This window comes from Mastomys coucha, unplaced genomic scaffold (genome assembly GCF_008632895.1).
Source record: "Mastomys coucha isolate ucsf_1 unplaced genomic scaffold, UCSF_Mcou_1 pScaffold16, whole genome shotgun sequence".
Taxonomy (NCBI): Eukaryota; Metazoa; Chordata; class Mammalia; order Rodentia; family Muridae; genus Mastomys; species Mastomys coucha.
This window is the reverse complement of record NW_022196898.1, coordinates 47,213,445-47,230,043: the sequence shown is the minus strand read 5'-3', so window position 1 is coordinate 47,230,043 and position 16,599 is coordinate 47,213,445. Positions and strand designations below refer to the sequence as shown.

At 39.3% G+C, this 16,599-nt stretch overlaps 1 protein-coding gene across 3 annotated transcripts in view; it reads right to left on the bottom strand.

Annotated features, from left to right (window-relative positions):
- Tbx15 (T-box transcription factor 15) overlaps positions 1-16,599 on the bottom strand; it is a 117,824-nt gene that overhangs the window by 45,929 nt on the left and 55,296 nt on the right. For 2 of the 3 annotated variants that reach the window (XM_031374967.1, XM_031374965.1), the window contains exon 2: positions 1,806-2,019. In XM_031374967.1, coding sequence (XP_031230827.1) covers positions 1,806-1,906 — 101 coding nt within the window. In that variant the 5' untranslated portion in view covers positions 1,907-2,019. Of the gene's footprint in view, positions 1-1,805; positions 2,020-14,505; positions 14,716-16,599 lie in introns of those variants that run through there. The other variant, XM_031374966.1, reaches the window with a different exon arrangement.

The window sequence follows — 16,599 nt, the reverse complement described above, 5'->3', positions numbered from 1 at the left end:
TGGTGTTTCCCAAATTGAGGGCTTTGTACACTGCAATCATTCCAATCAGCAGGAGGATAGCTTAGTGTATAGAAAGATATAAGTGGAAATGAGATTTCCCTGATTGCAGTAAGACATATAATCCTACCTACCTATTATAACTTAGAAAAATGGATCTTCATTATGACTAAAGAAGAAACTGCTAGGGAGAATGTTGTTATTGTCAATAATCAAGAGGATCTTGTGAAAACATATGCATAAAAATCCCACAATTGAACACTGAAAGGTTGGGGGTATGCCAGTGTACTGAACTCCAAAGTCGGATGATGTGGGGGATGGTATCAGGAACAAGACTGTGTGGAAAATATAGACCCAATGATCACATAAAAACCCAAATGGAAAAACATTCTAGACAAAAAGCAGTTGTAACTATTTGCCTCTCTGTTCAGCCTCTCTACCAGAAGACAATTCCTTTAATTGCCTTGTTTTCCTCCAACACCATAAAACATAAAAGAGGAGAAGAATAAAATGCAAGTAATAAGAGATAGCATTGAAGATAATTCTCCTTCAAAGTTGCTCTACACAAAAAACATTTCCATCACTACTAAGAGTTAAAGGACAAGGAGGGTACCATCAGGGAAACAAAACAAGCATTAATTTGGGTTCATTTAATCCATGGTTTTCACATGTTTCACTGAATGTGTTGGTTTCTCTATATCCATGGAGATGATAAACCTAATGAGTATTTCCATGAAAACAGTGTGCAAGCAATGAGGTGGAGCCTTTCCATCCTCATGATACAAATATAGATATAAATATAGATAGAGATTAGAGATAGAGAGAAAGATCAAGGTATAGATATAGATTATGGAGATGGAGATAAGGATAGATATGCTTTAAGAATTTAAAAATAGTATAGTCATGCCTAATTTCACTAGCTATACCTATATACTTGAAGGCTTAATCCAAATTTAGTTTTATCAAAATCAGCTTCATTTTGAGTCAGAGGCAAGAACTACAAATATTAAAGGGGTAGATCAGTAAATAATCATGATCATTATCTTAGGGCCTTTCATATACAAGAATTTTGGAGCTAAACCACTTAATAGTCCCTGCCTTCCTTTGTCAAGTGGAATAGTTTCTTTCCTCAAATCCATATGGAATATCATATCTCAACTCTATAAGATGTTTTTGAAGTGTAAGTACCATGTATGTGTTCAGTGTCCAGCACAAAATAGATACACAGCTATGGAAATCTGAGAATGCTAGTAAAGTTATAATTTTACCAAAAGTACCTCTTTTAAAAGAGACGGTAGTTTCCAAACTTTTATTATCTTGGATAACTAGTTTCAAAGAGATTCTCTTAATCATCATGAATTGTATACAAGAATGTCAACAACAAAACACTACAAATTGATAAGCCTGGCTCCACAGGTTTGCAACAAGCCTTATTTTAATACAGGCATATGATTATTTTAGTCTTGGAAGATGTAAGTTGTTTTCTTTAGAAAAGGATTCTCTGAAATTTTGTTCTGGAGAGCAAGCTCTTGCTTTGAACCTATCTATTGTGTATCAAGAACTAGATGACGAAGTATGTTTGAAGATAGAAGATGCTTGTGAGAGTAAGCATGATGCTAGATTTACACACTTAGAGAAAAACAGAAAAACAATAGCACACACAGAAAGACCACATCAGCAAGTGTGGAAAAGAAAGTGCAAGATGCTTGAGCTTCACTGATTTTTACCACAGGTAAAATGACAATGAGGGGAAAGGGGGTGCAATTTTGTAGTGTCTTGAGTTTGGTCACTCAACAGGACATTCTTACCTGCCTGCTTTAGTGATGATCATCTCTGTTCCAATATCATGGAACCTCTTCCAGAGGTCAGCACATTGTAACTCCACCTGAATCTCTTCCATGGAAGACATGGCAGCAGGCACAGGGCCTGCAGCACCAGACGCCAGGTCAGTATGAGTACTGAAGGAGCAGGAGGTTCGCTCAGTGAGCACTTCAGAATCCGACCCAGTGCTCTGCTCAGAATCTGGAAAGTGAGCAATCAAGGTGGAAGTGAGAAACTACCCATTTGCCTCTCATGGCTGGCTATAAAAGAACAGGATGGGGAGACACAGGGAGCTTGGGAGAGGGGTGAACAAAGGGAGACTTGAGGATGGGAAGCTCCAGAGCACGTACTCGGGAGCTTTATTCTTTATTTTATAGTTTGCTTTTGTGATTTATGACATTCTTTCAGGATTCAGATTTCCAACATGACATCTGGCATTTTAGTAAGTTTTAGCAACAGCTAAAGCAAATTGGCCTGAAACAGGTAAAATGAAGAATCCTAATGTCACCATGTTGAAGGGAGGCCAGGCTAGAGTGACAAGACACAGGGCACGTGAAATGGGAATCACCAACAGACTCCATCTCCAGATCTTGATTGCATGGCTCCATTTATTGCTCCCAGCATCCTGTTCTCTAGCTCCCAGACACAGCACACCACTGCCAATCCCTCCATTATATTTTCTCCACTCATCTATTCTCCAATCACCAACATAATGAAGCATGGCTTGGTATCTTTAGATGCATCTGTCACACATTCGAGTAAATGTTTTTTCCTAAGATTCTAATCAGACCATTTCTAATGGAGGGGAAAAAATCACCTCTTTTGTGAGGCAAGGACATAACCATATGGAAAAAGTTACTAGAAAAATTGGTGGAAGCGATGGGGATAAATGGGGTCAAGAGGCATCTCGAATGGTTTCTGATGTGTGGGTGAGGTAAAGATGGAGTGATCTGGAAAGGATGGTGGGAGTCAGAGAAACCAAATAAAAGCCAAATCTAATGTTCTTGCCCCTATGGGCTTTTCTTGTGCTTTCTGTCCTCAGGAAGAGAAGGTGGGCAAAGGGAATAGGCCATGCTAAGAGGGAGAAGGAGAAGGCTGGAATCAGACATTCTGAAGTGCCAAAGCTTTACTTTTAGAAGCCTGACAACAAAATTTCTAAATCCTAAGATTGTCCATATATGGGTCATATTACATACTAGTCTCAAGTCAAATGATACCAAGCTGAAAGGACCTGTTTATCTAACCCACCCCTTAACACCATATAAAAGTTATATATAAAACCCACAGACAAGAGAAATATGCACTTGGCTTTCTAAGCCTGGTTTATTTTACTTAATTTTATGTTATTTTGATTTTATAATATGATGATTATCTCCAATTGCATCAATTTTCCAGCAGACAAAACGATTTCACTCTTCATTATGGCTGATTAAATCCAATTGTATATATAGGCTACACACACACACACACACACACACACACACACACACACACACAAACACACACAAACACAAACACACACATACACGTTTTTAAGATCTAGAACACCAGAACGTATTGTTCTTACTGAGTGTAAACTAGTAGCCATTGATGGAGTTACTTTACTCCTGTTCTTATGAGCCTCAGATAACCACCATTTTATATTGTTTCAAAGACATCAAGTTTTATTTTATTTTTTTTTTTTTTTTTTGGATTCCACATATACATGAGATTTTGCAGTGCTTTTTTCTTGTATCTGGATTCTTTTAGTGAAACTAAAGCTCTCCAGATCTATTTGTGTTGCTTCAAATGGCAGGATTTCATCCTTTTTTATGATGATAAAGTATTTCATTGTATAAATGTACCACATACTCTCTACTCATTTTTCAGTTGATAGGCACATATGCTGTTTTTATTTCTTGAGTATTGTGACTTAGTGCAGAAGTTTCTTTGGATATGCTGACTTAATTTCCTTGGATCTATAACTAATAGTGAGATAATGGTAATTCCACTTTAAAAATTTTTAAACCTTCCATAGTGTTTTTTCACAATGGCTACACTAATTTTCATTCTCACAACAAGTATACAGAGGGTCTCTTTTCTCTGTGTCTTGGCTAGCACTTATTAACTATTATCTGTTTTAAAATAATCATTCTTGCTGATATACACAATATGCCACTATAGTTCTGATCTCTGATTATTTGTGATATTGACCCCCCTTTTTATACACTCTTTGGACATTTGTAACTCCTTTTGAGGATGACTATTTACATCTATTGACAAATGACTTTTCAATGTTGTCAAAGGTCAGATCTTGGCACTAGTAAAATGGGGAAAGGATGAGAGAGAAAGCCAGATCATTTTGTCACCATCCACATTTGCCTATGACTTATTTCTAGGCTTGTGAACAACACATCTCATTTTCTCCTGCCCCAGATTTTTCCTTTTGCAAATCCAGGCGTCATCTTTGTCAACATCCACAGCTTTGCCATCATCCACAGGGAAGAAAGTACCCACAAGAAGCAGAGGTTATTTCTATCCAGTCTTCCCAAGTTGTCATCTATTACTTCCAAATAAAATCAAGTTCCTACAGGGTCAACCTATTTTCTACATAAAAGTTGATAATGACCAAAACTGTTAGTTTACCCATAATCTTTGGTCCAGAGGCTATCTTTATTAAAAAATCATTGGAAGGTTTTATAGCTAGGCTTTACATATCTGTGTATAGTTTTATGCCTTTCACTAACCAGAGTTTTCTTTTCTCTCCTTCCAGCACAAGTCTAAAGTAAGAGCTGCTGCTGAGTGACATATGCCCGCTGTAGCTTGACTGATATGTCCTTCAGCAACAGAGAGATTGTAATGTCACATACTAAGCCACAGATAGAGATGGGATTCGTGATCCCATTTGTCTCTGTAATGCGAAAAGTTCTTTGTTCTTCATAGTGAGTATAACATATTTAAAACTTCCTCAAAACAAGATGTTTCAAACATCTTTTACTTAAGATCAAAGTGTTCACCACTAGATGCTATATCGTTACAAAATAAAATTGGGAGTAGACACTGAAAGTAGGGTGCAGCAGAAGTTTTAGACATGTGATTTCATCACTGAATATTGAGGAAGAGGAACAGGAGGGGAAGGCACCACTACACTGAGCTGCAACAGACAAGTTAAGAAATTGAAATGAGGTCCGTGGCTGGGAACTAGGAAATAAGAGACTGCTCTACCTCGCCTTAATACACTGTCAGGAACAAGACAAGGACTCAAAATGTGATTCCAAATGGATTAACACATAGCCTTGGCCAACTCACTTGACCATAAAGGATCTATTTTCCTGTCATGCCTTGGAAAGGGCCAAACTGGAAACTTAGAATCTCTCCCGTCTCTAATGATGTGGCGAATATAAGGTGGGAGGGATCCTAATGGGAGGGATCCCCAGGAAACCTCAATTAGTGCAAGTGCAAAACTGACTTGAACAAACCAGGTTCAAAATAAATAAATAAATAAATAAAAATAAATAAATAAATGCCCAGCTTTACATTATGGAATTAAAAGACTGAGCAGAGATTCAGTGAGTAGTTAAGGTTTCAAACAGGTTGATCAAATTAGCAGCTATGAACATGTGGCCCCAGACTACATACCACGTTGATAATTAGAAACAGAATACAGACCATAAGAGTTTTCTAGTTAATGTTGATTAACTGTGAGTTCATGGAGTGGTTACTGTGTGCCTTAACTGTGCTAGATTCTGAAAAGTGACGAGAGTAAGACTCTCGTCAATGTATTACAAGGCAGGTAAGATACTGGATGAATTCACAAATATTCAGAGACTCACACGGGTAACTACCATACTGTTTTCCATCCTGTTACATAGAGTCTCATATGTCTGATAAAAATCTAGACAAAGAGGTTTGAGAGAGTTAGCAGAGAACATTGGAGACCCCATCACTGTTTTAAAAACAAAAGGCCAAGTTTATGGTAGCATAAGCAATGTTTACCTATGAAGAGAAATTTCAGAAACATATATTTGTATCACTGGAAATATTCTAAACTTCCAGGGTCCCATGCTCCCACGAAACAGAAACATGAGCTTTTATTACAGACTGCAGACTCCAGCCTATGATAGAAATGATTTGAGTGTGCCCTTTGATGTTCATCTCTCAGTTGTTTTGTAACTATCATAATTTGAAAAATTGACCCTGTATGTAAAAGAAATTATAAAGGAGTAGAAGCCAACTGTGAGATCAGCTACCATATAAGAACCTTAAAATAGTCACCTCAACGTCAAGAGCAATAGTCTGAAGGAAAGGAAAGTAACATTAGGGAGGCAGAGGCAAGAAGATCTTCCTGAGTTCAAAGCCAGCCTCCATCCATTCAAAACCATGACAACCCTCTGTAACTCCAGTCCCATGGAATCCAATGCTCTCTTCTTGCCCCTCAAGACACCAGGCATGAACCTGACTCACAGTTATATATGAAGGCAAAACACTCAAACAGATTTAAAAAAATAAAGGGGAATTTAATGATTAATCCCTTAATGATTGAAAACACTTCTGGTTTTTTATTTTATATTTGGTCAAAGTTTTGCTTTCTTTCTTCAATAAGTAAATAAATAGCATTTTAAAAACTACTTTGAATGGCTCAGAAATTTTCTTCTAATAAATAATATTTCAACAAAAGGTACTTCGGTAAATTTGGAGCATAGATGATAAAGTTACACTCAGGGAAGATAAGGAGGAAAACCTGGAAAACCCTCATTGTGCTGGTTACACTGCACGGCTCACAGGTCAAATCCGACATAAATACGTAAATTAATGTTCCTATCTAAAATGGCCTCTCAAAAAGGGCTCCTGGCCACGAGCGTCACTCACTTTCTACAGCTAACCAAATTGGCTTTATTAACACAAATACCACAACAATGGGTTCCTACAAGAAATTGAGTTTAGTTTATGTATCATAGCAATAAGCATGTAGTTTATATTTTAAGCTTCTAGTATATTCTAATTGGTGAGGTGGAACACATAAATAACCTTTTCATTTCATGGATGAGCAAATTAAAATCAAGAGGAAACTGAGAATCAGAAAATAAGAGCATAGGTTTCTGCCTCCTTATCCAGTGACCTGCTCTTCCACGTTCTTCCTAGGTTTGTCCCTCACAAAAGCAGCTGACATCTGTGTGATGTTTCTTAACTCTCTTAACTACCCCACAACTGAAATGGCTTCAAGTTAATCCTGGCTAAGACACATAACCACTCTGGTGCTAGCTTTCCTTAATCCACAGCATAGCACACACACATCCCTTAGAGGAGCTATAAAGTCCCTTCGAACACTGATGGGTGAATTAGGAGTGCAACTGAAAGAGTTCCAAGGCTAAGGACAGAAAAATGCCACAATAAATTGACTTGCTTACCATAGATACAAAGTGCTTAGACTGCATGCACCTAAGTTTTAATAGCACTTAATATCAAAATTGGGCAGTTTTGAAATATTTTTTAGTCAGTGAGTTGATTTTCTTCTTGCATATATGATAATTGGATATATATGTGCATGTATAATGCATATAAAGACAGAGAGATGTGTGTGTGTGCGTGTGTGTGTGTGTGTGTGTGTGTGTTTTGAGACATGACCTGGCCTGCGACCCAGTAAATAACTTCATTTAGCCTCAAACTCACAGAAATCCTCCTGCTTTACACCCCCCCCCAAGTACTAGGATTACAGACATGAGCCACTACACCCAGCCTTGACAGGTTATTTTCTAGACTCATTCATTGAATAGTGAACAAAGCATATTTACTCCTGTGGTTCCCCTATTTCCCAGTCATGATATCATCCTTCTGAAGTTTTGCTGGGATTCAGGAGAATCCTTAGCTCTATGATTAGGAGCTGAGGGTTTACAGCATGGTGCTGCCTTTAAAATCATATTTATGTCCTGAGGTTAAAACAATCTATTGATTCTGTTGATAGTAACTCAGTCCTTGATACTCTGTTTTATATAGACCAGATTATATGTTAATGGGCAAAGACAGATAAATCATGTTTCTGATCTCAAGCCACTGAGACTCTGGTAGGATGGGCATACAAAGTGCTAAAGTCTGACTGTGCTAGATGCTCTAACAAACACAAGGAGAAAGTGTTAGGGAATTGTGAACCAAGGACAAAACAAACCAGTATCAAAAGACTTCATTAAATGACATTTGAGTGGTACACACTTAAAATATAGGTTCAATAGCATCAAACAAAAGATGAGGCCGATTTTTATGCAGTAGAAATAGCAAGAATAAGGATTTGGATGATTTTAGAACACAAGTAAACTGGTATGGCCAGACTTTAGAATGTGTAAGGGTGGGTGGTAAATAGCATGAGAGATGGAGGTGGAGACTGAGGCTCACCTGAACTAACCCCTGATTACTGAACATGTACTATGTGCTCATTGTAATTCTAGACTCTTGAGATGAGATGAACAAAATTATGCAGCCATGTGGAACTTAGAACTTGTAATGAGTATGGGTATCAGAATATAGATTTCCACCACCTTCATTCTCTATTTTCTCTATCTTGATTTTACATGCACACGACGGTTCTCTTTCACTTCCTGCCTATGAATCCTGTAAGCCAAGTTGAATTCTTTGTCCTGCCTCCTGTGTAAATGAAGGATGTATGACAGTCTAGTTTTAATATGGAAGACTGGTTACAGAAGACAACAACAGAAGTAGACCTTTCTGAGATTAGATGCCAAATACCACATCCACAAGATTGCAGATGAGTTGTCATATTTCTCCTAGAGGAAACAAGTTTGAAATGACTACAGGAGAAAGATGCACCCAGATATTAATAAAGACTCATTGAGGGTTTTTTTTTTCCTGCCAAGTACTAACATATGACAGTGAGTGGTATTTCCCACCTGGCATTGGGAAGACAGACACTCCTCTTTCTTTTTCCTATGTTCCAAGCCTTCTAAAATCAAGACTCCTTGGCTATTTTAGAAGTCCCCTTCCAACCAGGGCAGCCATCATAATCTTATAACCCAGGTAATGCTATCTGTTCCAGGCACAAGGAAACAATCCCAGAGTCCCTCTGGAATGGAGATTGGTCCTGGGCTGCCAGATTTCAAGGTAGCTTAGATAAAAAGCTAGTGATAAACTTTTTTTATAGAGTAATTCTAAATATGGAAAAAGCACAGTATTTGGCATTGACCTGAGAACGGACTGAGCCCAAATTTGATACTTCACCCTGAGCTTCAAGGGACTGACCTGTAACCCAGGTTGGATTAAACTAAAATCATGATGATAGCAGACACTCAAATGAGCCTGTTAGGTGGCTTTGGTAATGGAATGGTGTCCCTGAGCTCTCCATGCCCTCCAAGTTCTATTTGGGAGAAAGGGGAAGGTAACCTGAAGCCCACAGTTCCTGTGCCAATAAGCCAATTAAGGAGACTAAGAGCTTTTATCTTTTTAGCTGCTCAAAGCATTCTCTGCCTAAGCAGCAGCTCTCCCCGTGATACATCGAGCCATAGTACATCGCAGTTACCCCTTGGGTGCAAGTCTTGTGAAACAGCAGTAGTCAGTATTTTCTCATCTATTTCTAGTTGAGCAAGCAAAGACTCAATGCCATGATAGTCCAACCTTCCAAGTCTCTATGTGCTTCAAAGTGAAGGGGGAAATGCCAGATGCTTAAATATGTTGTTTCATTAATTTTCACAGAAACACTGTAAAATAGGGGGGTTGTTGTTGTTGTTTGCTTTTGTTGTTGTTGTTGTTTTGATTTGGGTTTTTGTTGTTGTTTTGATATTTTGTTTGTTTGTTTGTGTTTTGTGGGTTTTTTGTTGTTGTGTTGGGTTTCTTGTTTTGTTTTGTTTTGGATTTGCTATGACTTTTACAAGTAGATACTGAGGCTTGTTTGTAAGTAAAGGCTTCTCCTGTATTACATAACCGATGTTAGAAGGGACATGAGTTAGTCTGACGTTTGCGTTGGCATTCTTTCCACCCTACCCTGTTGCCCATGTGAAGATCTGGAACCTTCTAAGCTGTTCAGTCACAAGACAGTTCTCCAGAAACTAAAATGTTGCCAACTCCTCTGAGAGAGGAATAAAGCCAAGCAAGTCACATGGGAATTTTCTTCCCCCCAGCACCAAGATAGTCATAATCAGCAAGATTTAAAGCCTCTTCATCAATGTAAACATCATTATATAAGGAAGCACAAGTGTAAATGACCTCTTGTTGGATTTCACTTGCTATCCACGGTCTTACCCAATGAAAGATCCAAAGAAGGCAGACACTGAAGGTCAACCTCAGATCACCCCCTTTGCTTTAAGCTAGAGCAATAGACAAAATAACAGAATGTATGGTGGCTGCAAGGTGTTTGGATTTTGAAAAAAAACATCGAAAGCACTGAAAGGCATGGCAAGGGGATAAAAGTAGTTCCTATTTGTTCAAATTCCAGTTGATTTAGATTTAATTCTGGTCACATTTCAGGACCTAGAAGTTTCTGACAGTTCTAAATGGATAACCCTGCTTGAAGAGAATTTAGCTGGTGACAACAACTGCTAAGCACGTCATAAAGAGACAAGTGTCAGAAGAGTATACAAGAATCTTCTAACAAGTGTTAGAAGAGCATGCAAGGTTCACCAGTACCAGGAAGACACACACATGGGTCTTGCAGTTTCTAAAACAGCCTTAATTTCAGATTCATTTTGCTCTCCCTGCAAAATTAAGTTTTGAGAGACAGATTTTTTTTTAGTTCAGAAAATATTCATGATGACTAATACACAAGTGAAATAATAAAAATGGGCTACAAGCTACTGGACAATATCCAAGCTAAATAAATACCTTATATCAAAAGTCCTTCACAAGTTGATTCTGACCAACTAGCTAGTCTTCAGTATTTCCTGGTAAATTTTAGGCTAGCTGCTGTCCACACAGGCCCCTTTCTGGGGGTATTGGCACTTGCCCTGGCTAACATGACATATGAGATCATTCCCAAGCCAGCACTCATCTTTGCTCTTTACATCCATGGCTTCCATCCTGTGACCAACACTCCAGTACCCGCCACCATTGTTTCACATTTCAGTCTTCATTTCTTTCCTTCCTGCACACTGGAAAACAGGGTTTCCTCAAAACCTGCCTCACAACTTCATAGAATGTGCTCACTAGGCACCAGTTAGCACACGGGCATGCTGATGTGCTAAGAGGGAAGAGCTAAACTGTAAGTGTAACTTAACTGTGACTTCTGAGGATAGTGTCCTTGGCAGTGCTAATTCTCAACACATGAATAGGAGAGAGATTTGAGCACACCCAGGAATACACAGAGCCCTTCAAGTGATACTCAGGAGACCTCCAACTACGTATTTAAAACCCAACAACTTCAGTGGTGGTGGCGCATGCCTTTAATCCCAGCACTTGGGAGGCAGAGGCAGGTGGATTTCTGAGTTCAAGGCCAGCCCAGTCTACAGAGTGAGTTCTAGTACAGCCAGGGCTACACAGATAAACCCTGTTTTGAAAAACCAAAAAAACAAAACAAAACAAAAACAAAAACAAAAAACCTAACAACTTCACCATATAGACACAATAACCTCTTTAGTATTCTGAATCTATCCGTTCATTCAATCACATATTTGTCTAGCAAATAGTTATTGATTATATGTGTCTGGTGATATGCAAAAAGTTCATGCTAATACATGAACTATGCTTCTAGATATTTAGAAAATTGTTCAGAGAGACAGGGTAAATCCATAGATAAGTCTAAAAATGTAGAATACCCCAAATCCAGCATGGCAATTAGGTTGTGGGATCCCAACAATGACATTCTAGAGTTCTTTCTTCTCCTTCCAACTGTCTATCTAAAGCAAGGACTCCATCTCTTCACAATTATTTTTAAAACCTACAAAATGCTTTATAAAACTTTTATGAACTGTGGACAATATGTATATGTGTGTGTGTGTGTATATATATATATATATATATATATATATATATATATATATATATGTATATGCAGTTCCAGAATTACATTATCAATCGAAAAAAGATATGGATACAATACTAATTTTTATGTGTTCTTAAGTGAAAAAAAAAAGCATCCAAATGGGAATTTAAAGGCAAAAGGAACCTCTACATCCAAGACACCTTTTAGAAATAAAAGAGAAGGAAGATCATCCAGAGTAAGGGATTTTATAGCAATAGCATCAGCAGTAAGACCCACAAGAAATGTATGAAAACCAGCAGTCAGTGTCCCACATATCACAGCTGTGTTATGTCTCTTGTACCTTTAGTCCCTGGGACATTCTCTTGCTATATATAACATGCACCTGCTATGTACTCAAGGAAATATTACTTGTTGCTGGATGGATGGATGGATAGATGGATGGATTGATGGATGATGGATGGATGGATGGATAGATGGATGGATAACATGCTATATTTTATAAGAGCAAGATAAGACACATGGGTCGAAGAGAGGTAGAAGGTGGTCTGGTATCAAATTGAAAGTCTTAGTGTTGTTCGTCTGATCTTCTTCCAGAAGATAAGTATATCCTTAGTGCTAAGGTGTCTTAATTCTCCCAGCAAAATCTCCATTAAATCCTAAGGTTGCTGCCTCCTGACTTCACAGCCTGAACTAGTCCTGTGAGTCGTGTTAACCATATTGGCAAAGTCTGACTTGAAACATTCCTGGGGCTTTGAATGAAGCCAGTGAGTCCAGCAGCTTCTATAAAGTAGCAACCATGGGCAAGCACCTAGAAAGCACTCAGATGCTGACTCTCTTCTTCTGTAAGCACCTGAGAAGAAAAGATAAATGTAGTCGTGCAAATAAAGTGAATGAAGAATCAAGTCCTACATCATTACACACAGTGGGGCTGAAGGTAAAACACAAAGCCCCACACACACACACTTTGAGAGGTGATTTCTACACAGACAGCTACTGAGCCCCCATGTCTGGTATGCAGAACTGTGCTCCACTGCCTGGAGCAAGACATGCTTTCAGAAGTGCTGTGAAGTAAAGGAAGAGGCATCAGCCTCTAGAGTCACATGGATTCAAATGCATGATTGTGCAAGAGGCATGCCCTTTCCAAACAGAGCATTTATTTAAGTGGAAATAATCTAGAGATACTGGTGACTCTCAGGACAGCCTCTGGACCAGAGTAGGACTACATCTAGTCCCTTCTATCATTTGGAAAGGTCTATGAGTTTTTGTGATCACTTCCCTATTTTCTCTGTGTTCTTGCAACTGAAGAAAAGCATATCTCAACAAAGAGTATAAAATACAGAACAGAAAATGATCACAGTTGAAAATACTTCAGGACCAAGAGAGAAAATAATGATCAAAACTTGATGGTGTTAGGATAAGTAAATGGTAAGAAGGAAGGAACAAAAGCGAAGATGGAATGCAGCCGTTGACTAAGAACACTCATTTCTATATGGTCTACTTCATGTGCTACCCTCCTAGCCACACCTCGGTCTGGAAGAATAAAAGACAAGGAACAAGACTACTGAATTTCTATATACTGTTCATAAAGAGGGTCCAGGAAAGCAGCACAAGCCTTGAACATCAGAGAAAATAACTATTGCAGATAAGGCCTCACCCCAAGAAACATGGAGAGAAATAGACAAGATGTAGGAGGCTGAAGAGAGCCCTGACTCCAGCTCAACAACCAAGCCAAGAGTGCTCACCCTTTCATGCAAGATGAGGAAATACACACTGTGGGGGAAAGGAAGGTTAGTGTGTAAGTGACAAGCCTATGTGGAGAGAGGGAAGGCCAAGATTGGACATTCTAGACCTTTGAAAGATGAGCGAAGTAACGTGTCTAGTGACCCCCACCCAGAAGTATTAAAGAGAAAAGAAATTATGGAGTTCTGAATAAAAATATTAGGTCATCTACCATCCCACATGCACACATGAGGAAGCCAGCCAGATGTAATAGTAGTTTGTACCTGTAATCCCAACGTTGGGGAGGTTGAGACAGGTGATCACAAGTGTGATCTATGCAGGTGATCTAGGCAAATCTGAAATGGACTACATTGCATGATAGAGACAGATGGACAGAAAAGAAGGAAAGAAGGAAGGGAGGGAAGGAGGAAAGGAAAGAGAGAGGGAGGGAAGAAGGGAGAGAAGGAAGAAGGAGAAAAAGAAGAGGGGAGTAAGGAAAAGAGGAAGTAAGGGATAAAAGGAGAGGATGGGAGGGAGGGAGGGAGAGAGAAAAGGAGAAAGGGGGAGGGAGAGAGAGCAGAGAGCAGATGTTTTGATAGCAGAAGAAAAGTTCCCTTTGTGGACACAGGGCAAATGCTGGAGGCAAGAGAAACATCCTTGATTCATGCATGGTTTGTCTTTGTCTTTATAACTTGCTGGCTGGGTTTAAGACACTTGCAAAACTTGAAGTCTACCCTCACACCTCTCATGTTCCTGGGCCTCCAAGGAAAGCTCAGCTTCTTGAGTTGTTCCTATCTTCCCCCTACCCTTCCCAAATAGGAATGCATCAAAGGTCTCTAACCCCAGGATGGACATTAGGTGATGGCCAAGGAGCAGCAGGTAGAGTGAGTTAGGAATTGCCTATCTGCCCTCTGTGTAGAAGACTGACCTGGGAATCCCAGAGTCAACATGCTGTTCCTAACCCCAAACCCTAACTCCTAGAGTAATCTGTACAAGGTCACTTGATCCCACCAGCTCCTTGACCAAGAACTTGGCTACAGCAGCCTCCATCTTTCCCGAGAACTACCTACCTTGAAGGGTCAGAATGACCTTTGAAGAGACAGTGTCCTCCAAATATGTCAGCAATTCAGAAGCTGACAGCTTCTAAAATAGCCGGTGTGTTTGTGTCTATTGCTCTCTAAAGGAGTGGCAGTGTCTTTGGCCACTGCAGGATCTCCATGCCAAAGTCACGCCTTCCCTTCTCCCCATAAGGCTCCACACTGCCTCTTGCCTCCTGGCCTGGGAAGACTTGGAGCCCAGAAGCCATGGCATTTAAGCGCTGTCAGAGCTCCCACTTCAATTCCCGTAATGGTGCCAGTTCAGCAACTGTCATGATGACCCAGCCCGAACTGTATTTAGAAGCTTCAGGCACCATGTTCCAACCCATCTCAGAGTAACAAGAGATTTCCTGAGCTCCTGGGCTTGTGATTCAAGGTCCTCTCCTCCAAGGCACTGGGGGGGTTCAAGATGAGTTTCTGCTGATCTGTTTTCTCCTCAGGAAGAGAACCCCAGTTTTCCATAAATGTTCTTATATAATACAACTTGGACTATCCATACTTTTTAAGGTAAAGGTTGTGAAAGATGACCAAAGAGAGAGAGAATGAGAAAATCACTCAGAACAAGGTTAGTATTGTTCACATGGATAACTGATACAAGAATAAATTCCCCTAAAAATGCATTCTAAGAGTGCTCAGGATCTATATCTATATCTATATATATCTATATATATATCTATATATATATATATATATATATGGACTTTATAGGATAGTGATAACTCAATTCGTCTTTTTAGCAGCTTCTATGTCCCTTTTAAAAAGTATTCTAGCAGAGTCCCATGACAGTTACAAGATAATTCTTTTAGTGATAAGAGACAGTCTTACATACTTATAATTTAATATAATGTCTTCCACCCCCCAAAAAAGGCAGTCTGATCACTTAAACCACTAATTGTGTAGGCTGTCAGTTTGGGGGCTTGCTGCATGCAGAGGGTCTCGAGGCTCTCAGTGCTGATAAACCACAAGAGAAAAGAAGACTGACTCCCAACTCTCCACCAACTGTCTCTAACCAGAGTCCCTCATAGATACCCTGTCATTTAAAAGGCAATAGTGTTTGGCCTTTCCCCATTTCTGGGCAACGAACCAACATTCAGAGAATGTGGTTTTAGGATCATGGCATCTAATCCATTCAAGGATTACCCGCCCCAAGTCCTGCTCAGATGGCCGTGTTACTCATCGCCTCCCTTTGTTCTATAATAAATCCAACCCTGGCTAATTCCAAGCCTCTATGCATCACTGAAGTTTAAAGATGGCATTTTGACAGGTCAGATATTTAGAACTACTGGACCACCAACCACTCAAAAATTTTAAGTCATTTTAAAAACACGTGGAAATCATTTTCCCCAAGAATTCACAAGTCTAGAGGATGAGATCTTATTGATGGCATATGAGCTGTTTTATATGTTAAATTTTATTGTATGTACTGTCATCTTTGTATAATCTAAGTTGATTTAACAATGAAGGTGGGTTTTCCTTATTAAATGAAGTATTACATGAGTGTTATCAAGTACAAATACAGCACTCAGTGTAGAGCATGCTTATAATAAAAGCAATAAAAGAGTAAGGTAAGACTGTAAATAAATGTACAATAAGTATCTATTTAAAATTCAAATGTCATTGGTAAGGTTATTTCATAGAGATCAGATATCCAACTATATTTTCAAGACAGTATCTCATGTAGCCCAGGCTGGCCTTGAATTCCTGATCTTCTTGCCTCAGTCTCTCAAAGTAATACAGATAATTTCTCTATCTGTGTCTTTCTTCCCCCCTTCATCTTCATGGTAACCCCATATACATCTGACATACAAGCCAGATCCTTCAGAGAAGTCAGGGAGATGCATTCTGGATAGTCAGGGGCTTTTCCCTTTTAGACTCTGTAGTTATACTTTCTCCCCCCTTCTTCCCAATGTCTCAGTAAAGCATCAGTGGCACAGAAACTATGTGTTCACTAGGTTTCTTACTCTCATTGACCAAAACCACACGAACTTTGCTGTTGTGAAGAGAGATGGCCAGGAATATGCTCTCGGTACTCTTTGTGGGTGACCCCACAACCTCAGAAACCCCGAT